The sequence below is a fragment of the Mobula hypostoma genome, chromosome 8 (genome assembly GCF_963921235.1).
Source record: "Mobula hypostoma chromosome 8, sMobHyp1.1, whole genome shotgun sequence".
In the NCBI taxonomy this organism is placed as follows: domain Eukaryota; kingdom Metazoa; phylum Chordata; class Chondrichthyes; order Myliobatiformes; family Myliobatidae; genus Mobula; species Mobula hypostoma.
In genome coordinates, this window is record NC_086104.1 from 151,197,757 (window position 1) to 151,222,808 (window position 25,052).

General features: G+C 44.7%; 1 protein-coding gene across 6 annotated transcripts in view; it reads right to left on the bottom strand.

Annotated features, from left to right (window-relative positions):
• LOC134351052 (electrogenic sodium bicarbonate cotransporter 4-like) overlaps positions 1 to 25,052 on the bottom strand; it is a 134,417-nt gene that overhangs the window by 58,761 nt on the left and 50,604 nt on the right. For all 6 annotated transcript variants that reach the window (XM_063057063.1, XM_063057064.1, XM_063057067.1 and 3 more), the window contains 6 exons: positions 23,286 to 23,443; positions 14,190 to 14,277; positions 12,886 to 13,040; positions 12,350 to 12,475; positions 9,641 to 9,815; positions 6,134 to 6,267 (listed from right to left, as the gene is read on the bottom strand). In XM_063057063.1, coding sequence (XP_062913133.1) covers positions 6,134 to 6,267; positions 9,641 to 9,815; positions 12,350 to 12,475; positions 12,886 to 13,040; positions 14,190 to 14,277; positions 23,286 to 23,443 — 836 coding nt within the window. The remainder of the gene's footprint in view (positions 1 to 6,133; positions 6,268 to 9,640; positions 9,816 to 12,349; positions 12,476 to 12,885; positions 13,041 to 14,189; positions 14,278 to 23,285; positions 23,444 to 25,052) is intronic.

Here is a 25,052-nt window from a genome sequence, read left to right on the forward strand (position 1 = left end):
GCCTGGTGTCAAAGGACCCCTCAGTTAACGGTAGGGGTCCATGGCATATAAAAGGTTAGAAACCCCTAGAGTAGGGTCCATAAGACCATAAGACATAGGAGCAGAATTAGGCTATTCAGCCTATCGAGTCTGCTCCGCCATTCCATCATGGCCGATCCCAGATCCCACCCAACCTCAAACACCTGCCTTCTCACTGCTGCCCTGACCGATCAGGAAATGATCAACTTCCACCTAAATATACGCACGGACTTGGCCTCCACTGCAGAGCATTCCACAGATTCACTACTCTTTGGCCAAAAAATTCCTCCTTACCTCTGTTCTAAAGGGTCACCCCTCAATCTTGAGGCTGTGCCCTCTAGTTCTGGATACTCCCACCAGAGGAAACATCCTCTCCACATCCACCCTATCTAGTCCTTTCAACATTCGGTAGGTTTCAATGGGCTGCCAGCGAGTCCAAGTTGATCAGCAACCATCTACTTTACATCTTCCACATCAATCCAATTTACATACTCTCCCCTCATTGTCTTCAACTCCCTCCAAAGATTGCTCCTCGTCCACACATTGGTGGCCACCTAACCTACCTTCAAGATGGTGGAAACCCATGTGATCACAGGTAGAATGAGCAAAACCCCCCCCCTGCACACTTGCACTTTTACATAGACTGGAGAACATAGAACAATATAGCACAGTACTGAACCTTTGGATACAACGTTATGCCGACTTTTTAACCAATTCCAAGATTAGTTTAGCCCTTCTCTCCCATATAGCACTCCATTTTTTCTTTCATCCATGTGCTGATCGAAGAGTCTCTTAAACGTGCCTAATGTATCTGCCTCTACCACCACCCCTGGCAGTGTATACCACACACCCACCACTCCATGGTGAGTTATCAGTTTACATGTACTGCACTTTTCTCATACTTGAAATATTATGTTTCACATTCTTTGTGTGGGCACGTGGCCAAGTGGTTAAGGCACTGGACTAGCGACCTGAAGGTCGTGAGTTCGAGCCCCAGCCAAGGCAACGTGTTGTGTCCTTGAGCAAGGTACTTAAGCACACATTGCTCTGTGACGACACTGGTGCCAAGCTGTATGGGTCCTAATGCCCTTCCCTTGGACAACATCGGTGTCGTGGAGAGGGGAGACTTGCAGCACGGGCAACTGCTGGTCTTCCATACAACATTGCCCAGGCCTGTGCCCTGGAGAGTGAAGACTTTCCAGACACAGATCATTGGTTTCGCAAGACTAATGGATGCCTTTATTACTCTATGACATTCTTTTACCTTTTTCTAATCTTGATGCACTTGTGTGTGGGGTGAGGTCTGGATGGCAGGCAAACAAAAGCTTTTCCCTCTATCTCAGTGGACATAACAGTACCAAACCAATACTGGCACCTCCAAGAGGACCAGAACCTGGAGGTTTGCGTGTTTCAGTGACCCGGAGAGCTGTGTTGCCTGGAGTCACGCCTTGTGCTTTAGCTCTTGGTGGGGTCACCCATGTCAAACAGGTCAAGGGGTAGAGGCCGGACTAAGAGAGGTCCACTGGTCCTCCAGGTTTGGGGGTTCATTCAGGGTTAATAACCCTGAATTTGATACAGAAATAGCAATGAAGAATCCTTCTGTATATGTGTGCGATGGTACAGACAGGTAGAGATGGAGGACCTTCATGTCTGCCCTAAACAACAGCGGTGTAACGAGCTGGAAGTAAGTCAACCAATTCCAGTAGCACCCAAGTTCAGAACTGAACCCATGTCTCTGGTACCATGAGGCCACTGCTCCATTGGCTGTGTAACTGGGCCATCAAACCTTTAGACTGAACGTTCCAAGCTGAATTAATTCCCACTATGGGGACTTTGCTGGCCTGAGTGCCATTTCTGCACTGACTGGATTGCGGGCCACTTTGGGCAGACCGGAGTCACCCACACTGAGCATTGCTGGAGGCACATGGGCCAAACCAGTCAGAAACTTTTCTGAAAGCCTTCAGAGAACATAGTGAATATTTAACAGCCAAAGTGTATCTCCACGATTAACATGAACATTTGGTTCCAGATTTATTCCCTGTGGCAGGAACACAAACACTTTTGCAGATCAGCATTGCTGGACTCTAAATACTACTTCAGTAACTTAAAGCATCACCTGCCTGCAGTAGCCTGGCAGTTATTGAGTCGTGGAGTCATAGAGCTCTACAACACAGAAACAGGCCCTTCAATCCACCTAGTCCATGATGAGCAAGAGAAAGTCTGCAGATGCTGGAAATCCAATCAACGCATACAAAATGCTGGAGGAACTCAGCAGGCCAGGCAGCACCTATGGAAAAGAGTCAACGTTTCGGGCCGAAACCTTTCGGCTGGATGCTGTACTCTTTTCCACGGATGCTGCCTGGCCTGCTGAATTCCTCCAGCATTGTGTGTGTGGTCCTTGATCAACTGTTATTCGGCCCATCGACCTGCACCTGGACCATAGCCCTCCAAACCCCTCCCAGCCATGTAATTATCCAAAATTCTCTTAAATCTTGCGATGAAGTTCATCATAGGGAGGGAGGAGAAGATGGCAGCGCGACGCAGCGCGCGCGGCCGTTCTGAATGATATCGATTATATGTAACTAGGGGCCGTGCACAATCTGGATTTGATGGAGACAGCCGTGAGAAGCACGGAGGAACATCTGGAGTAACTTCTGAAATGCCTGCTTCACTGCTGCTGCTACTGTGCGATCGAGACGAAGGCCCCAAATCCTCGGCTTTGCCTATTGCCTGTTGCCGGGGTCGGGGTTGAAGCGCTCGGCAGAGATGGTGCTCGGTGCTTGGTATCGGAGAACTGGTTGGAGGCTTGGAGTTTTCGGACGGACTCGGAGTCGGAATGTGGTCGGATGCTTCCAGTATGCTGCATCGGCAAGTTGGCGGCGCTGGAGGTTCACCGTCTGCGTGAGATGATGGGACTTTCAAGAGACTTTGAGACTTTTTACCGTGCCCAGGGTCTGTTCTTATCAAATTATGGTATTGCTTTGCACTGTTGTAACTATATGTTATAAATATGTGGTTCTGTTAGTTTTTAAGTTGGTTTGTCATGTGTTTCCATGATATCATTCTGGAAAAACATTGTATCATTTCTTAATGCATGTATTACTAAATGACAATAAAAGGGGACTGCGTGTCCTCATAATCTAAATCTAAATCTACTACTTCCACACTTTCACCACCCTCCAAGTGAAGATGCTCCCCCCTCAGGTTCCCCTTAAATATTTTACCTTTCCCCTTTAATCTATGACCACAAATTCTAGTAGCAGCCAAACTCAGTTGAACTGAAGAAGGGTCTCGGCCTGAAATGTCGACTGTTTATTTATTTCCATAGAGACTGCCTGGCCTGCTGAGTTCCTCCAGCATTTTGTGTGTGTTGTTCAGCTGTAAAAGCCTAATTGAGTTTACCCTATCTATTCCCCTCTTAAGTGTTGAAGGGATTTGTGTTGCTTTTGTCAGAGTGAAGGGATTGAAACTAAAGCACTTTTTCTCCCTCTGTCCCTCTGTCCCTCTGACTATACCCCTTGCCCATCCTCTGGGTTTCCCTCCCTCCTTGTCTTTCTCCCCGGACCTCCTGTCCTATGATCCTCTCATATCCCTCTTGCCAATCAACTGTCCAGCTCTTGGCTCCATCCCTCCCCCTCCTGTCTTCTCCTATCATTTCGGATCTCAACCTCTCCCTCCCACTTTCAAATCCCTTACTCACTCTTCCTTCAGTTAGTCCTGACGAAGGGTCTTGGCCTGAAACGTCGACTGTACCTCTCCCTAGAGATGCTGCCTGCCCTGCTGCGTTCACCAGCAACATGGATGTGTGTTGCCTATAGGTTGGTGAGTGTCATCGTTCCACCAGTTGGCACCTGAACTTGTTGGATTGTTGAATGGACTCAGATGGTTCATCTAAAGAAGGGACTTAGCTGTCTGAATCTGCCCGTATAAGACTGCACAGTTTGGATGGTCCTTACTGATTTCCCAAGCCATACAGATGCTCTGGGCAATAGGGAGTGAATAATGTAACAAAGACAAAAAAAGCTCAATTCTAAAGGTATTGTTGGATTTAAATGGTTTCCCAAAACAGAGTCATGCAGTTACACAGCCCAGAAACAGGCTCTTCAGCCCATCACCAAAGCCAACATTTTTGCTCATCTATATGAATCCCATTTGTGGCACTAGGTCCATATTCTTTGATTAAGATTGGAATCGAAATTAGGTTTATTATCACTGACACTATAATTGTCATTGAATTTGTTGTTTCGTGGCAGTCGTACATTGAAAGACAGTAAAAATTATGAGCTACTCCTGATATCTTACTGGCTAGAATTCACTAGAATTCAGAACAATAAGGGATGACCTAATTGAAACCTATTGAATGGTGAAAGTCCTTGATAGAGTGGATGTTGAGAGTATATATCCTGTGGTGCGACAGTCTCAAGCACAGAGGATGTACCCTGAGAACAGAGGGGTGTCCTTTTAGAACAGAGATGAGGAGGAACTTCTTCAGCCGGAGACTGGTGAATCTGTGGAATTCTTTGCCACAGGCAGCTGTGGAGGCCAAGTCTTTATGAATAGTTAAGGCAGAGGTTGGTAGATTCTTTGATTGGTCAGGGCATGAAGGGTAAAAGGGAGAAAGCAGGAGATTGGGGCTGTGAGGAAAAATGGATCAGCCGTGATGAAATGGCAGAGCAGACCTGATGGGCCAAATGGCCCAATTCTGCTCCTGTATCTTATGGTCTTCATATGTTCGTGGACCGCTCCAAAATCTGATCACGGAAGGGATGATATTCTAAGAACATTAAGTGCATGTCTTCCGTGAGACAGACATACCACGGGTGGCAAGGGTCTTTAATGATGGATGTCGCCTTCTTGAAACACGACCTCTTGCCTATTCAAGTGCCTGCCTAAATGCCTCTTAAACATAGCAATTGAATCGGATTCCACCAACCTTATCTGGCAGCAGATTCCAGAAACTTACTGTGTAAAAGATTTCCCCCTCAGATCTCCTTAAACAAACTTTAAGATTCACTTTTGCCTCCCTGGCTGAGACCTGCTTGTGCGGGTCACAGATCATTTTGTGCAACCTCTGAACAACGCAGCAGTTCATTGGTCGCTTGGGACCTTATGAATGGATATGGGTGCCTTCTTCACCAATCAGATCAGAGACACATTACTGAGACATTACTGACACATCCTCCATCTTCCTGTACATTCCCAATATTCCCCAGTTCCCTTTGTAACTGGACCATTGATCCATCTTTGAATATGCTCAATGACTAAGCATACTTAGTTCTTTGGAATTTTAAATGGGAGTTAAGCACTGTTTGACTGAAGGAGTATACACACCATATACACAACCTCAACTTAATTACATACCCAAAACAAGCAGGGTATTTCTAAAACTTCATAGATAGTGGAGTCATCCCAGAAATCCAAAGCTAATATAGTCATAGAAGAGCACAATACAGAAATAGGCCCTTTGGTCCATCTAGTCCGTGCCAAACCATTTCAGCTGTCTACTCCCATCGACCTGCACCAGGACCATAGCCTTCCACACCCCAACCATCCACGTACCTATCTAAACTGCTCCTAATCATTGAAACTGAGCTAGCATGCACTATTTGCACTGGATACTCATACCAAACTCCCACGACCCTTTGAGTGAAGAAGTTTTCCCTCATGTTCCCCTTAAACTTTTCACCTTTCACCCTTCACCCATGATCTCTAGTTGTAGTCCCACCCAACATCAGTGAGAAAAGCCTGCTTGCATTTACCCTCTCTATATCCCTCATAATTTTGTACACCTCTATCAAATCTCCTTTTAATCTTCTATGTTTTAAGGAATAAATTCTGAGCCTATTTAATCTTTCCTTATAACTCAGGTCCTCGAGACCGGGCAATATCCTTGTAAATGTTCTCTGAACTCTTTCAACCTTATTTACATCTTCCTTGACCAAAACTGCATACAAATACGCCAAATTAGGCCTCACAAATGTCTTATACAACTTCAACATCCTTAGAACAGCTAGATCTTAAGGGCTGTTCTGAAAGAGCTGCAGAATGATCCAGCACAGAAGCAAGCCAATTGGCCCATCATATTCATGCCAGCCATCAAGTGACCCACACTTACTTGCTGAAGTCAAACAGGAGCTTTTCAAAGATGAGGATGGGGCCCGTGCTGCTCAGGATGGTGAGGGGCTGCCCAGCGAAGAGACAGAAGATGGCGCCGGTAAAAGCAGTGCCCAGGAAACTTTCGATCACCCCCTGGTGGCAGAAAGCAAAGTCTGTTAGCCCGAAGCTCTCGTCACTCATTCCAACTTCATTTGCATGGAGTGGAACATTTCTGTGCCATGAGTAACATCATGAATACTTTGCCAGGGCTTGAACTAGTCTTATGAAATATACACTTCAATTTTACATACTTAAAAACACATAAAGTTACAATATAGATTATAGAACATTACAGCATGTTAGGGCGTATTCTGGAGTTTGGATATATAGCAAAGTATTAACTTCAGCAAACAATCTTTAGACCTGAATGTAGATTGTAGATTAAATTTAAAATGCAGCCCCGGACAATAGTATGCTGGAGCTGTAGACACCAGTTAAATGAAAACCAGACAATGCTGATTAACATTCATTTTGTGTGTCTGGAGTATGGGTGCGAAGAAGAAAGTTTGAAAATTATAGGTAATCCAAAGGAAGCATTGTAGATAGTTGTAACTATAGAATTGTCCTGCTGCTATCTTTGATCTTTAGCATATAAAATGTCATGTAATATTGGGTTGAACAGGCCTCTTCCTCCATGGGTGCCTCATCTTGTTGAATGAAACGTTTCTGTATCCACTAGCTTCAGTGTCTCTCCAGTGACTTTGTGGATGTTGCAAGACAGCTTAGTACAGGCCATTCAGCCCATGACATTGTGCTAATCTTTTAACCTACTTTAAGATCAATCTAACCCTTTCCTCCTACATAGTCCTCCACTGTGCTCCACATTCCTGCATCTGCAGTCTCTTGTGTCACCTAATTTACTTTGGTAGGAGCAGTGTAGGAAAGAGGCTGGAGATGAGGTATGTGCTTGTCTTCACCCTGGTCTTCCTGATGCATGGACCCAACGACGGAATGTTCCAGCTGCCAACACTTTGAACTAAAGTGACTAAACCAGGAGTTCCCAACCAGGGGTCCATAGACCCCTCGGTTAATGGTAGGGGTCAATGGCATAAAAAACGTTGGTAAACCCTGCCCTAAACACTTCATCCATTACGTATCTTCCACTTACAATGACGTCTGATTCTGCTTGTACTTCAGATAGTTCGGATTAAATAAAAAGCAACATGGCATTCATTCCCAAGGCCATTTCCTACAGATAAGAAGGGCCACTTGTTCCTGCACAAGATATCCTCTCAGAACAAAACCTCCAGCACTTGCATAGAAGCACAAAGTGAACCAGAACAGTACTCAGCCTCCAGAATTAGATCAAGAGGAGACATTAGACGCACACTGGTGCTGCATTCCCCAAAAATGAGGAAACATAGAAACATAGAAAATAGGTGCAGGAGTAGGCCATTCAGCCCTTCGAGCCTGCACCGCCATTTATTATGATCATGGCTGATCATCCAACTCAGAAGTTAAGGAATGCTCCCAGTTTCTCCCAGTTTTACCTGCCACCTTGGACATCGTTCTCCTCTCCCCCCACCTTCTTACTCTGACTTCTCATCTTTTTCTCTCCAGTCCTGATGAACAATCCTGGCCGGAAAAGTTGATTGTTCACTCTTTTCCATAGATGCTGCCTGGCCTGCTGAGTTCCTCCAGCATTTTATGTGTGTTGCTTTGGATTTCCAGCATCTGCGGATTTGCTGGTGTTTGTAAAGTCGAAGAATGAATTGATTGTTTTCCAGGTTACGTAGAGAAACAGGGAGGGAGAATAAACAGCCACGCATGATACGCTGGAGGAATTCCCATCAGACATCATCTGGGAGGGGAGTAAACAGTCAATGTGTCAGGCCAAATCCTTCATCAAGACAGACACTGAGCTTGTGTGTGTGTTTTGCTCTGAATTTCCAGCATCTGCAGAATCTCTTCTGTTTATCGAAGGATAAAGAGAACCTTTATCGGTTGGACGAGGACCAGGGATATATCCAAAACAGAGGCAGCATCTTAAAACAAAGAACAAGCTCTTTGGCCCACAATGTTGTGCAGAACCAACTAAATTATAAATCAAATGGCTAACTAAACTAATCCCTTCTGCCTATACAATGTCCATACCCTTCAAGGCTGATTTAGGAGACACTTTATTCCAGCCCAAGGGTTCCCAACTTTCTTTATGCCATGGACCAATACCATTAAGCAAGGTATTGGAACCCCTGTTCTGGCCAGTGTAATGTCCTAGAGACTTTATCCCTGTCCCTCCTAAAAAAAGGAGTAGGGAATTCATTAATTAAATCTAGCAGTAATAGTATTAGTAATAGTTAGTATTAGTAATGGTAACCACTGAAGTATTGGCTTTCAATCCTGCTGACTAATACTCTTCAGGAGAGGGATGCTATCTCCATACCTTATCTGACTTCTTGGTATCTCCAAACCTCCAACAATATGGTGGATTCTCAGGTGATCTGAGGTAATTACGGATGGGGGCTGACTGCGTCAATACCCCATTGGACCCAGTTATGGCACCAATTAGAAATTGTTGCTTTCACCCTAGATACCAATGCTGCATTTGCTGCAGGTGACTTGGTGGTTAGGGACATAATTCCCCAAAATCCATTCAGGTCCCGACTCAGTGAGTTACCTTGTGCAGGAGGTGGTGGTGGTCTTGTCAACCAGTAAAGGTCTCAGTTGCCCAAGGGGGCACTAAAGGGGAGGCCACTGGTCATGTGAGCCTTGGTAATGTGGAGGAGGAGCTGGGATAGGATCAAATACTGGAATTTAGGATCCACACCAACCTAACACTCATCGCATGCCCAGACCACCGCACATCCATCTCACACCCATCTCATGTCCACATCCAGTACACTCCCACCTAACTCTCGCCTCACACCAAGGTCATATCCTCGTCATGTCCACATCCACCTCACATCTATCTCATACCCTCACCACCTCATATCCTTCTTGCATTCAGACCCACCTAGTGCCCAAGCCGGGTAATGTAGCCAACTAGCAGCTGGGCTCTCCCCCATCAGGGAGCTTGCTGTGATTTGTGGTGGCAGCCTCTGTTTTAGGTGAAGATGGGCCTTGCTCGGCAATAAAATCTGGTTTTCTTCTTTCTTGACAGAGATCAGCTGCGTTCATGAAACTGCCAATGACTTTTTCAAATAACCATAAGACCATAAGACATAGGAGCAGAATTAGGCCAGTCAGCCTGTCTAGTCTGCTCTGCCATTCCGTCATGGCTGATTTACTATCCCTCTCAATCCTATTCTCCTGCCAAAACCTTTGATGCCCTGACTAATAAGACCATAATACATTGGAGCAGAATTAGGCCATTTGGTCCATTGGCTAATTCACTCTCTTTGAATTGAAAACAAGCAATTCAAAGAGGGTGAACTGCTTGCTCTCTGGTGAACTGACTGTTTGGAACGCTGGTGCTCACTGGTTAGTTGATGGAGTGGTGGTTGCCATGGTAAAGGCACCTTCTCACCTGGTAATTGTCGGTCGCGTCGCCCAGTAATCCACCAAAGGTGATGGCGTTGGTAATACAGCCCAGGTAGATGAAGAGAATGGTGGAGATGGACTGGATGTGGAAACCCTCATAGAAGTCACTGGGCAGCCAAGGAAGCTTTCTCTTGATATCGAGCCGTAGGCCTCCACAGAACCTGCACCCAGTGTGAACAGCAGAGCATGAGAAACCAGACAATGTTCTTAAGTTTGTTGTATTTATGTATTATTACCTATTGTACTGTGCAAAGGTTTTTAGGTACAGCTAGGGTGCCTAAGGCTTTTGCACTGTGTTTGTCAGTGTGGAGTGGAGAGCGAGTTTGTAAATCTGGCAAGAGCAAAGGACGTTGGCAATGGCACGGGTCGCGTGTGGGACAGGTGGCAGAGGAGTACCAGGAATGGGGGAAGGGTCTGGGTACCAACACACCCAGCCCTGGGACACCAGGCAAGGTCATTTGATTCCAAGCAATTGGTTTATTGATCATTACAGAATGTCTCTCTGGTGCTTCCCGCTCTCTCCCCTCTCCCTTCCCCTTTCCCCAACCGTGATTCCCCTCTTCCTGCCCCCTTCCCACTCTCAGTCCCCAATAGAGACCCATTTCAGAATCAGGTTTATCATCACTCACATATGTGGTGAAATTTGCTTTTCTTGTGGCAACTGTACAGTGCAATACATAAAATTATGGCAGTACTGTGGGGAAGTATTAGGCTGCCTAACACTGTTGCAAAGTACACTATATACGTGTAACTTCTCAGTGTGTTTTAGTAGTTGCAGATGCCTTTTTATCTTTCTGGAAACTTTTTTAGTTTCAGTGGCAGGTATCACATTGTATGAAAAGGACCATCTTATTGGTTAATTTAAGCAAAGGTATTTGAATGGAATTTGCTGTTATCAGTTATCTGGTATAAGAGGACCAGACCACATTGGTTCTTTCTTTTCCCCTCCCCACCTCTCTCTTTCTCTCCCTCCCTATGCCTCTTCTCCCTTCATCTTTTTTGTTCTTAGAATGCTTAATAAAAATAATGATAAGCATCAAGTTTTCTGCCTCATTCTTGACTTCCAAAGAGCCTCGAATCAAAGACATTTGGATCCAATGAGTGTAATGTGGGAAGATGGATTATCACCCACAATCAACCGATATCCATTTGCAGGCTTCAATGTCCCCTTAAAAGGTACAAACCCATCTATTAGTGAATCTGGCTGCAATACCCTTGGTCCTTCCATCTAGATCATTAACATAGATAGTATACAGCAGTTCATAAGGAGAGAACTCAAGTTTGTCTTGGATTTTGTGCCTTTGCCTCGTATAAGTCCAAATTCTTTTGATCTCCTCTCCTTTTAGATCTAGGTTCTTTCTCTTTACGTTTGAGCAGAGTAGTTACAAACTTCGTCACCATCAAACAAGCTTTACATTGCCCAGCAGTATTGAAGGGGAGGAGTTGCATGCCTCAGTGTTTCGATGTAGTTTTGCCGCAACATCTCCTCCACAATCTCCAGCAGCACAAACAACAACCTCTCACTCAATGTCAGCAAGACCAAGGAACTGTCTGCAGACCAGGAGAGGGAAAACAGAGGTCCATGTGCCAGTTCTCACCAGAGGATCAGAGGTGGGAAGGGTTAGTAACTTCAAATTTTTGTCTATTTCAGAGGACCTGTCTTGGACCCAGCATGTAAGGGCAATTGTGAAGAAAACACGACAGTGCCTCTACTTTTTTAGGGTCCTGCGGAGATTTGACATGACATCTAAAACTTTGAAAAACTACTATAGATATGCAGTGGGGAGTATAGTTACTGGCTGTATTACAGCTTTGTATGGACACACCAAGGCCAATGAATCACAGGGTTGTACATTGTGACATGTATGTACTTTGATAATAAAATTTACTTTGAACTTAAAAAATGAACAAACTATTTGCCATGAAAATGTGTCCTAGGATTATTAATTGTTTCTTAATTTGTATTTAATTACTGTGAAAGGTGAGAAGGATGGATTAAGCTTGGAGCAGGTTGGATAGGAGCGGTGGATGGGGGTGGGATTGGGGAATGGGATTGCTTTGGGAGTAGTAGTTGGGGCTGAACTGGATCAGGAGTGGTGGCTGGGAACATGTTTGGATTGTGATTAGTAGGTGAGTGTAGGATCAGGGAATGGGATTGGGGAACGGAAATGCTTTAGGGTGGGAATGTGATTGGATCGGGAGTGGCAGCTGGAAGTGGGATTGGCTTGGAACCATTGTGCTGGAATGGGATCAGATTAGGAATGGTGGGCAGGTGTGTGACTGGATTGGAAATGGTGGGGAGGAGTGGGATAGGATCAGAAACGGTGATTAGGAGTAGGATTGCATCAGGAATGGTGGTCAGGAGTGGGATTGGATCGGGAATGGAGGGTCGGAATGGTGGGGAAGAGTGCGACTGGAATGGTGGGCAGGTGTGCGACTGGATTGGAAATGGCGGGGAGGAGTGGGATTGGATCAGAAACGGTGGTCAGGAGTAAGATTGCATCAGGAATGGTGGTAAGGAGTGGAATTGGATCAGGAATGGTGGGGGGGAGGTGTGGTTTTGGATTGGGAGTAGCGCGTGGGTGTTGTTTAGTTTTTGGGTGTGGACATCTCCCGTTAATAGGTTTCTGCTGCCAACTGATGTCAATGGAGGGCAAAGCAAGAACAATCTAACCAGGAAGTCTGGAATACATACCTTCCCGTCCAGGTCAGCTCTTCCCCGAGCTCGTGTGGTGCAGGCATGTTCTCGTCATCACTTACTCCACCGCATCCCGCTGATCCATTCATCTGCCCTGCCTCACTGAGAGAGTAGATGGACTTCCTGTAGGAAAGACAGACAGACAGCTGGTCAGTCTATATGTGGGGCAATCACAGGGACACACTCTTCCGACTGTTCACGACAAGGGGTAGCTTGTTAGCGGTTAGTGCGTTGCTTTACCGTGCTAAGGAATCAAAGATCACCATTCAATTCCCATTGTTGTCTGTAAGGAGTTTGTACATTTTCCCTGTGACCGCATGGGTTTCTTCCACATGCTCCAGTCTCCTCCCACATTCCAGATGTTATGGTTAGGGTTAGTAAGTTGGGGGCATGTTACTTTGGCGTCACTTACAAACTGCCCAGCACGATCCTTGCTGATCCGACTTGACGTAAAAGACACATTTCACTGTATGGTTTGATGTTTTGACGGGCATGCAACACAAACCTTGCAAATAATTGAATTAAATTCCTACCTTTTCTCGGCTGGTGTCACTTTCTTGGGAGGCTCGATCCTGATCTTGGGGTCCCACTCACCAGGAGGAAGAACAATTACCTCGTCGAGGAATTCGTCGATGCCGGCGATCAAGTCGTCTCTGTCCCTCGCCTTGTAAGCCACGTCGCTGAACAGCTGTAACCCAGGAAACCCAGAGCAGAGCGAGCATCAGTCAGACGGAACTGCAGGAGACTGCAATCAGCCACCACACAGCGGGGTAACCCACTCACCATCCATTCCAAACACTTCCCATCAGGAAGGTGGTACTGAAGACTGAAGTCCCACACCACCAGGTTCAAGAACAGCTCCTTCTCGTCAGCCACTTGGTTCTTGAATCAACTGGCACACTTTAATCAGTATGGCAACACCACATGTTGTGTGACAATGGAGATTTTTTTGTTCTTTCTTATAACAATTGTGTTTACTTTATGTTTAGTTTACATTTATCTTCTGAATGCTACTTATTATTATTACTTTATTGAGATACAACGCGGAATAGGCCCTTCTGGTCCTTCGAGCCACACCGCCTGGCAATTTCCCAGTTGAACCCGAGCCCAGTCATGGGACAATTTACACTGACCAATTAACCTACCAACCAGCACGTCTTTGGACTGGGCGAGGAAACCGGAGCACCCGGAGGAAACCCACGCTGGCTCGGGAAGAACGTTCTGTACAGGCAGCAGAGGGAATTCTGATACAGGCACCGTGTGATGCAGCTAAAATTATGTTTTTCTTTGCACCACCCCCCCTCCCCCCGGTTCATGTGACAATAAACATATTTCCAACTTTGACCAATTAACCTCTATACATGCATGACTTTGGGATGTGGGATTTAGATCAAACATCCAGAAAAAACCACCCCATCTGAGGGGGCACATGTAAACTCCTCACAAAAAGCAGCAGAAGTCAGGATCGAACCCACATTACTAGAGATGGGAAACAGAAGCTCCACCGGCACTGTCCATCCATGGGACAAGTTTCTGAGCTGCTGCTGCAAATTCTTTGCTTTCTGGCTTCTTGGAAAACCATCGCACTTGCATAGCGCCGCCAAGCAATTCCCACTGGTGTTGGGCATGAAGAAATGTCACCCACCATCACCATGACGCACACAGCACAAAGAAAAATACTGCAGAGATGATCTGAAATCATCGACCAAACGCAAGGATGAAGTTATTTAACGTTACTCAGTGTAGTACTGATAACCAAGGTCGGCTCTCAAGTTAACGTTTCCAACCTCAACACATAATTGTGCCTTTTCTGTTTAAGTTTAAGTTAGCAACTCACATCATCCACCATCAGTGTGGCCATGGCTCTTCCAATTTCACTGTAGGATTTGCCTTTTCCTTGAGGTCCCAAAAGAATAAAGATAAACCTGTGTGGAATGGAGATTAATAAGTTAAACCTTTGAATCCCCAATTTTATTCCTTGTAGAGCAGGGGTTCCCAAACTTTGTTAAGCCATGGACCCCTACAATTCATCGAGGGGTCCGTGGATCCCACATTGGGAACCCCTATTATAGATATGGGAGCAGAGTTAGGCCACTCATTTATGCTCTACCATTTGATCATGGCTGATTTATTTTCCCTCTCAACCCCATTCTCCTGACTTCTCCCCATCCCCTTTGATGCACTTACTAATTAAGTACCTCTTTATTTCGGCTTTAAATATACCTGATGACTTGGCCTTTGTAGTGTATTCAATATTTCAGAAATATTTGAGCAATATTGTAAATAGATTGTTTGATTTAGCATTCTTTGTTTGTTTGTATAATTCATTGTGGGTTATAAGTAAGAAGTATGTGAATTGTATACGTTATGACTCCACCACATCATATGTGAACCCCTCACTAAAGGAAAACTAAGTAGTCAAGTATCCTGGCTCCTGTGTTTTTCTTTCAGTTCGTTTCTGGAGTTACAAAACATAATAGTGGTGATGAGGAAGTTTTTAAAAACAACCTGAGACTTCTACCTACCTGTTAAAGCACAGCACATTTTTCTTTGGAAGGGGAGAGAGAGAGAGAGAGAGACATTCAAGTTAAAAAAAAACTGCAGCACATTTTTCTTCAGAAGGGGAGAGAGAAGTTTTAGTTAAAAAAGGCAGAGAATAGATTAAATTAACAAGCAATGTGTATGGCCACGGGTTCATAAACAGTGAGTACTGGGTGGTAATAATTAAAAATTTTTAAAAAAGCGGAGAGGGCTGGCTACATCAGAAAGATAAGTGTGTTTGATTGCACAACAGAAAACTGGATGATGTATACTGAACAAATTGAGCAGTATTTTGAAGCAAATGAAGTAGCTGATGAAAAGTGAGTGCCAGTGTTGCTGAGAGCAATGGTTGGAAAAGCATACAGTTTGCTTAGAAGTTTAACTGCTCCAAACAAACCAGCCGAAATGAGCTTTGCTGAAATTATGAATGTCATGAATTTTGTGGGATCTTACAAGAAAGCATTCAAAAATGGTTCCTAACTGAAACACAACTTACATTTACAAGAGCAGTTGAAATTGCTGTATTAATGAAAACAACAGTCAGAGACTCAAATAAGTCACAAGCAGGATAGAAAGTGAGTGTAATCAAAATTGCAACATCTAAACAGAAACCTGCCTAGCTGAATAAATTGTGTTACTATTGTGGTGGGCGGAGGGGGTGGCGGCGAGGTTTCGTACACCAGACCAATATTGATTTAAAAGTGAAACTTGCAGAAAATGCAACAAAGTAGGAAACATATAAACAGCGCATCAGGCATATGGACTGCACAGGGAAAATACAACTAAAAATATAAGTTGCAGATTCAAAAAGAACACTAATCTGCAAGCTGTTGATGAAAGGTTTGATAATGATGAGAGGAATTCAGGATGTGTAAACCTTGAGTTTTGCAATGTGAAAACTAACAAGAGACAAGCAATGCAGCTTACACCAGAAGTGAATGACAAATTAATTAAAATGGACACTGGCTCTGCTGTTTTAGTTATTATACAAACATATTTGGACATCATTTCAAAGATACTAAACTGAAGTTTGCAGATATCTAACTAAGAACTTATGTGGCAGAAAAGATAACTCCTGTGGGAATGACATTTGTAACAGTGAAATATAACAACCAACAAGCCAAATTGGGCTTGCATGTAGTGAAAATGGATGGCCAGCATTGTGGGTTGTGACTGGCTGAGACAACTACAAATTGACTGGAGATCCATCCCCTGCAATTGATTCAACTGAAAGTGAACTAAGAAAGGTACCGGATGAGGCTACAGCAGTGTTCAAGAATGGCATTGGAAAACTGAAAGATATCAAAGGTAAGATAGTGTTAAATTAAAATGCAACACCCAAGCTTTACAAAAGCCTCTTAGTTCCTTATACCATCTGTGAGAAAGTAGCCAATGAGCCAGGCTGAAGGAATTCTTTCCAAGGTTGAGTGGAGCCCATGGGCAATGCCAGTGGTCCCAATAGCCAAGAAAGATGGGTCTGTCAGGATCTGTGGTGATTTTAAGGTCACCATCAACCCAGGACTGGGAGTAGATCATTGCTGTTTGCCCAGGAGAGAGGATATTGTTGCAAACCTTTCTGGGGAAAAACACTTCAGAAAAGTGGACTTGGCTGAGACCTACCGAAACATGGAGATGGAAGAAGAGTCCAAAGTGTTTCTCGCCATAAACGCTCACAAAGGGCTTTATCACTATAATAGGCTTGTTTCTGGAGTAGCATCTGTGCCTGCACTCTGGGAGAAAGCTCTGGACCGGGTGCTGTAAGGCTGCACTGGCACTCAGAGTTACCTGGATGACATGTTTGTTACTGGTGGGGATGACAAGGAATATCTACAAAATCTCAAGACAGTGTTTAAAAGATTAGAAGTTTATGGGCCCAGAGCATGACGCAAAAAATATGAATCTTTTAAACCAAGCATCACTTACTGTGGTCACGCCATTGACACACAAGGTTTACACAAGAAAATTCAAGCAGTGGTCGATGCTCCAAGGCCTAAGCACATGCCACAGTTGCAGTGCATTTTAGGATTTGTCAATTACTATAACAGGTGCCTGCCAAACTTGGCTACTGTGTTCCACCCCTTGAACTCATTAAAACAGATCGGGAAGAAATGGCAATGGACAAAGCAGTGTGAGGTGACTTTCCAAAAGGTAGAGGAAATGGTGACATTTCAACATTGTATTCACACATTATAATCCACATCTTCCAGTGAAGCTTGACTGTGACACCTCTCATAATGGTACAGGTGCAGTCATGTCACATGTTCTGAGTGATGGAAGTGAACGCCCCATAGTCTTTGTATCACATTCCTTTACCACTGCAGAGAAAAATTATGTACAGATTGACAGAGAGGCTTTGCATTTCATTTGGGTTGTAAAACATGTCAACCAGTACTAGTAAGGGAGAGAGTTTACCCTCAATACTGATCAACAACCACTGGTATCCATTTTCTACAAGCCCACTGACTCTCATAACTACCTCAACTATACCTCTTCCCAGCCCACCACATGCAAAAATGCCATTCCCTATTCCCAGTTCCTCCGTCTCCGTCGCATCTGCTCTGAGGATGAGGTTTTCCGTTCCAGGACATCTCAAATGTCCTCTTTCTTTAAGGATCGTGGTTTCCCTTCTGTTGTCATCAATGATGCACTCACCCGCATCTCCTCCATTTCCCACACTTCGGCTCTCACCCCATCCTCCTGCCACCACAACAGGGACAGAGTTCTCCTTGTCCTCACCTACCACCCCACCAGCCTCCGGAACCAGCACATTATCCTCCGCAACTTCTGCCACCTTCAACAGGACCCCACAACTAAGCACATCTTTCCCTCTCCACCCCTCTCCCCTTTCTGCAAGGATCGGTCCCTCCGTGACTCCCTTATCCACTCGTCCCTCCCCACAGATCTCCCACCCGGCACTTATCCCTGTAAGTGCAAGTGCTACACCTGTCCCTACACCTCCTCTCTTGCCACCATTCAGGGCCCCAAACAGACCTTCCAAGTGAGGCAACACTTCACTTGTGAGTCTGTTGGGGTCATCTATTGCATCCGGTGCTCCCGGTGCGGCCTCCTCTACATCAGTGAAACCCGACGCAGATTGGGGGATCGCTTCGTCGAGCACCTCCACTCCGTCCGCCACAACAGACAGGATCTCCGGGTAGCCACCCACTTCAGCTCTGCTTCCCACTCTCATTCAGATATGTCCATACATGGCCTCCTCTACTGCCATGATGAGGCTAAACTCAGGTTGGAGGAGCAACACCTTATATACTATCTAGGTAGTCTCCAGACCCTTAGTATGAACATAGAATTCTCCAACTTCCGGTAATTCCCTCCCCCTCCCTTCCTCTAACCCTATGTCACTCTGCCCCTCCCCCAGCTGCCTATCACCTCCCTCATGGTTCCGCCTCCTCTACTACCCATTGTGTTTTCTCCTATTCCTTCTTCACCTTTCCTGCCTATCACCTCCCTGTTTCCCCTACTGCACCCCTTTATCTTTCCCCTTACTAGTTTTTCACCTGGAACCTACTGGCCTTCTCTTCCCACCTTCCCCCCACCTTCTTTATAGGGCCTCTGCCCCTTCCCTCTACAGTCCTGACGAAGGGTTCCGGCCTGAAACGTCGACCGACCTTTTCCATGTATGCTGCCCGACCTGCTGAGTTCCTCCAGCGTGTTGTGAGTGTTGCGGTATCCATTTTCAATCCACAGAAGGGTGTTCCACTAACAACAGCAGCACGAATACAGAGATGGGCTCTGTTTGTTGGAGGACACAATTGCAAGATTGAATTCAAGAAGAGAATTAATCATGAAAATGCTGATAGATTGTCCACTTTACCCTTGGAAAAGGAAATAGCTGAAAAATTCACAAAAGCGGATACTCCTCATGATGTATTCTCCCAATGCACATCAAAAGTCTCCCTGTTATGGTAGAGATGATCCAAACGGAAACCAGAAAAGAGCCTACGCTGTCTCAGGTCGACATGGCTTCACAAAATGGCTGTAATGTGCAACAGAATTTCCAGCTCCCATTACTAGCACTGGGATGCTCTTGATGGGGATTGCTTATGTAGGGACTGGGAGATGTTCTACCATGCAAGCTAAGTGTTGGAGGAGCTACATGCCAGTCATCTAGGTGTGGTCAAAATGAAAGCGTTGTCTCAAAGATGTGTCTGGTGGCCTGGGATAGGTCAGCAGATCAAGCAGCTTGCCAGGCACCATTCAGAATCCCAATGTGTCCAGAAAATGCCAAGAGCAGCACCTCTCCATCCTCGTGTATGGCCTGCACCACCCTGGTAGAGAATTCATGTGGATTTTGCCAGACCATTCATGGGCACAAATGTCTTGGTCATAGTGGATGCAGCTTTAAAGTGGCCAGAAGTGTTCCCGATAGCCTCCATAACTGATGCGTTGAGAACCATTCTCTCAAGAACTGGTATTCCAGAACATTTAGTCAGTGATAACGGGCCACAGTTTGCTGTGGAACAGTTTCAGTCATTCCTGAAAATGAATGGAATAAGACATATTACATCTACTCCATACCAATGGTTTGGCAGAAAGGTCTGTCCAGAATCTAAAGAATGCACTGTAAGGAATGTCAACACAATACACTGAATGAGAAGCTCAATTTCCTCCTTGCATATTGCAATCTAACACACTCCACAACCAGTGCTGTTCCTGAGTTGTCCTTGTGCTCATGCTTGGATCTCCTCAAACCCAATATCAGAAGAACTATGCGGGACTAACAGCTGAGACAAATTGAGGGCTCCTCAAACAAGGAGGTTCATTATTTCACTCATGGTCAAGCAGTCCTGGTGAGGGACTACAGAGGTGATCAAAAGTGGGTATTGAACGATTAAGGACAGAACTGGACCACACTCCCACACAGTGGACATTGTGAACGGTATCATCTGGAGATGACACATCGATCGGTTGAGGAGAGCGGAGGCAATTGTTCGAGAAGAAAGGTGTCCTGAGCTGTCAGAAGCTCTTCCTGCAGTCCCAGTGTCAACTTCTTCAACTACCATGGAGGAGGCCCCAGAACCTGAGATTGTTTCACAGCCACAAGTCTCACCTGCCAAGCAAAGTGATCCCTCTAGTCAGGAAAGATGTTATCCCGCAAGAGTAAGAGAGGCTCCGCAGTGTTTAAATCTTCAGGCCTGAATGGGGCAATTTAAAATTTACTATGCTGTGGCTGCCTATATAGTAGTATAATGTAATGTAGTGTATATATACACACATGATGACTAGGGAGCAATCATCATCATCATCAGGTGCTATGCCCAGTTTGAGCTTTGACTGCCATGGCCCACACACTCCTGTTTCGGGTCAAGTGGATCAATTCATTGGTATTCATTTCCAATTCTCTGGCTGCTGTCTCCATCATCATTTGTCTTTGCTTTCTTCTCTTCAATCTTTCCCATAATTACCGTGCATTCCAACTCATCTTTCCTAATCACATGTCCAATGAAGCTACGTTGCCTTTTCATGATCTCATATATTATTTCTCTTTTTGTGCTTGCTCTGTTCATGACATCCTCATTAGATATTCGTTTCATCCATGATATTCTTTGCATCCTCCTCAAAAACCACATCTCTGCTGCTTCAATTCGTTTCCTCATGTTACTAGATATTGTCCAACATTCTGATCCATATAACATAATTGAATAAACGTAACATTTCAGTAATCTGAGGCGGGTTGTCATGCCTAGTTTAGTATTGGTCAGTATACTCTTCATTCTCGTAAAGGTGTCTTTTGCCATCCCTATTCTTCTTTTGATGTCCATGTCGCACCTGCCATCTGATGTCACCCAGCTTCCTAAGTAGCAAAAGTTCTGTACTTGTTTTATGTCTTCCCCATTTATTCTCAGCCTGTAGATAGCATTCTCCTTCTTTTTGAATATCACCATACATTGTCTTTTTGCAATTGATAGATAGACCTATTTTTGCACTTTCTTCAACAACTATATCAATTAAGTTTTGTAGTTCTTCCTCCGTACTTGCAATTAACACAGTGTCATCCGCATATCTAAAATTATTGATGTTTTCACCACCAACTTTGATTTCCAAGATGTCTCTTATTTTTTGTAATATTGTTTCACTGTACACATTAAACAAATCAGGGGAAAAACACACCCTTGTCTAATGCCTCTCTTGATTTTTGTAAACTGACTCACTTCTCCATCTATTCTTACAGTGGCAGTTTGTTCCCAGTACAGACTTCTGATTAGGCGGAGGTCTTTCCAATCTAGATCTAGAGTTTCCTGTAATATTTTGATTAACTTATTGTGCTTCACTTTATCAAATGCTTTTGTGTAGTCGATAAAACAAACAAACAAATCTTTTTGCGCTTGAATACCTCATTCCAATGGTATCCTTAACATCAATATCGCATTTCTTGTACCTTTGTCTTTCACAAAACCATATTGTTCTTTACCTATTTCAGCTTGTATCTTACTTTTAGCTTTTGTCATCAAAATTCTTAGAAGTATCTTAGTGATATGACTCATTAAACTTATGGTCCTATGTAATTCACATTCTATTGATCCAGGTTTCTTAGGAAGAGTGATAAATACTGATTTTTTCCATCTCTTCTGGTATTATTCAAATTATTAACAGATGGACTGAGTATATTCAGAAATTGTTTGAAAATGATTGAGGTGAAAAACCAGAAATTAAGAAGAACATTGAAGGTCCAAGTATTTTAAGATCTGAAGTTCGTAATGCAATAAATAAGATGAAGAAAGGAAAGGCGGGAGATCCTGATGAATTAGTAATAGAATAAATTATTGCCCTTGAAGATTATGGAATTGAAAAACTCACTGATTTAATTAATGACATTTATGAGACTGGAATAATACCAGAAGAGATGAAAAAAATCAGTATTTATCACTCTTCCTAAGATTAGTGAGTCATATTACTAAGATACTTCTGGTGTACAAAACATAACAGCCTCCACAACTGGCTGTGGCAACGAATTCCACAGATTCACCATCCCTGGCTAAAGAAATTCCTCGTCATCTCTGTATTGAAGGAACTCCCTTTTAATCTGAGCCTGTGTACTCTGGTGGTGGACTTACGCACTATTGGAAACATCCTACGCATGCCCACTTTACCTAGGCCTTAAACGGGAAAGTTAAATCAAAGCATATTTAGAAAAAGCTGCCTAACCATTGCATTGAGTTTACATTTGGCCCGAAGCCATTTACAACTCCTCAGCAAGAGCTGATTGCATTCATAACACTGTTGACGTGCAGGGAACCACTAAGTAGGTTTGTGCAAAACCAAGCACAAAGTGTTAATTGACCAGTATACCGAAGACTGAACAAACGATTAACCACAATTGAATATATGACTACTTGGAAGACAGCATTCTTAGTGTCTGAATCACTGGTTGCAATGATGCTGGAAATTTGGACAGAACTCTTCACTATCTACTCAAACACACAAGATATCAATATTTTTACAGGCAGGGTCTTGATCAGATCAGTCGAAGGCCCATCCTAATATAATGCTTTCAGTGGCTTAATAGGCACAGGTATAGGGCACTTGACCTCTCAAACTTGCCATTTACCAGGGCTTATCTCATCTCTCTGCCAGTTCCCCATGCCCCCAAATCCTTTGTCTTTCAAAAATGTATCCACCGCCTCTCGAGCCTCCACAATCCTCCAGGATAGAGAATTCCAGAGATTCACGACTCTGTGAGAAGAGTTCTCGCCACATCTCAGCTTTATATTACAGCCCCCTTTTCTTGTGGCGTTCTTCCACTCATGAAAACTCCTACCCTGTTGTACACGTTCCACTGCGATCACCCAGGCAACACAGAGTAAAGATCTACAGAGCGGACTTCAATTATAATAAGAATTTTCAGCAATGGGATAAGTGTAACCATACAATGATTCAAATCAGTGCAATAGAATGGAAGTTAAAGTATCTTTGAAAATATCTGTGGCCAGCCCTTCTAAACCATCTCGATTGCCATCTGTGTTTACACCACAGGATTCACCAGTGCTCTCTTCTCGCTACTACCATCAAGCGGGAGGTACAGGAGCCTTAGGTGTTCAGGAGTAGCTGTTACCTCAAGACTATCGGGCTCCCGAACCCGTGTGGATAACATCACTCACCACAACTCTGAACTGATTCCACAACCTATGGACTCACTTTCAAGGATTCTACAACTCACGTTCTCAGTATTATTTATTTATTTATTTGCACACCTTGTTTTCTTTAGCACATTGATTGTTTGTAAGTCTTATGTATAGCTCTGCATAAATTCCATTGTATTTCTTTATTTTCCTCTAAATGCCCGCAAGAAAATGAGTCTCAGGGTGGTATCTGATCACATATACATAAGATTTACTTTTATTTTAGTGCTCTCTCTGGCTGTACCGATCGATACCTTGTTGGCACAGCCACCTCGGTCAGTCCACCCAGCATTGTTGGCTGCAGGAGACGGACGAAAGCGACGAAAGGCTTTTCCAGGAAGTCCACTTCTCCCACGAGGATGTTCGAGGCTTCGGAATCGCGAGGTATCTTCTTCTTAAATTTGTTCTTGAGCTGTGAAGAGTGAAAGGGGTTTGAGAGTCGGAGTTGGGAATGGTGGGTGGCTGCCTAGCAGAAGGTGAGAATCACCTGAAAACGGGGATGATAAACCCTGAGTAACACACACACAAACTGGAGGAACTTCGCAAACAAGAGAGAGTCCTCGGGTGCTGGAAATCCGAGCAACACGCACACAAAATACTGGAGGACCTCAGCAGGCCAGGCAGCATCTGTGGGAAAAAGTACAGTTGACGTTTCAGGCCGAGACCCTCTGGCAGGACTGGAGAAATAGAGCTGAGGAGTAGATTTGAAAGATGGGGTGAGGGGAAAGAGAAACGCCAGACAATAGGTGAAAGTTGGAGGGGGAGGGATGAAGCAAAGAGCCTGGAATTTGATTGGTGAAAGAGACAGGAGGTCATGGAAGACAGAAGGGGGGCACTAGAGGGAGGTGATGGTCAGGCAAGGAGATATCATGAGAGAGGAACAAGGGGGTGGGAAGTTGTGAAGGGGATAAGGTCATCCATGGCCTCCTCCACTGTAGGGATAAGGCCACACTTTGGTTGGAGGAACAACACTTCATATTCTATTTGGGTAGCCTCCAACCTGATGGCTTTAACATTGATTTGTCAACCTTCCAGTAATGCCTCCACCCCACCTTCACCTTTTCCCATCCCCTTGTCCCCCTCTCATGTTATCTCCATGCCCACCCATCGCCTCCCTCTAAGCACTTCTCCCCCCACCCTTTCTTCCATGGCCTCCTGTCTCTTTCACCAATCAACTTCCCAGCTCTTTACTCCATCCCTCCCCCTCCAAGTTTCATCTTTCGCCTGGCGTTTCTCTCTCCCCTTCCCCCACCTTTCAAATCTACTCCTCAGCTCTGTATCTCCAGTCCTGCCGGAGGGTTTCGGCCTGAAACGTTGACTGTACTTTTTCCCACAGATGCTGCCTGGCCTGCTGAGTTCCTCCAGCATTTTGTCTGTGTTAACTGGAGGAACTTGGCAGGTCAGACAGCATCCATGGAAAGGAATACACAGTTGATGTTTTGGGCTGAGATCCTTCATCAAGACTGGAAAGGAAGTGGTGAGAAGCCAGAACAGGGAAGTTGTAGTGGGTGGGGACATACAGCCAATGCTTCAGGCTGATGCCCTTCATCAGGACTGGAAATGAAGGGGAAGAAGCCAGAAGGGGATTCTTCCCCCTTCATTTCCAGTTCCAAAGAACCGTCTCGGCCCAGAACGTCGACTGCTTATTCCTTTCCATAGACGCGACCTGACCTGCTGAGCTCCTCCAACATTTTCATTTGCAGAATCTCTTGTGTAACACAGATGAATGGAATTGACTTGCCAGATCCTCTCATCTTATAACCTCTCCCCAAAGGCATGCTACTGAGTCTCACTGCGTCCTTCGCCAGTCACAGTGAGTCAGCAGGAAGAGCCAGCTAATGATGAAAGGTTCATTCATGAATCCTGCTCGACATCCACTCACAAGGTCAGAAGGAATGCGTTATTTCAGGCACCGGGCCAGTGTTACCTGCTGTGGATGGTAACCTCTGTTCAATAGCTATACTTTTAGTCCAGTGAGCAAAACATGCTACTGCCCTGTCTCTTACTAGGGCTTGTTTGAT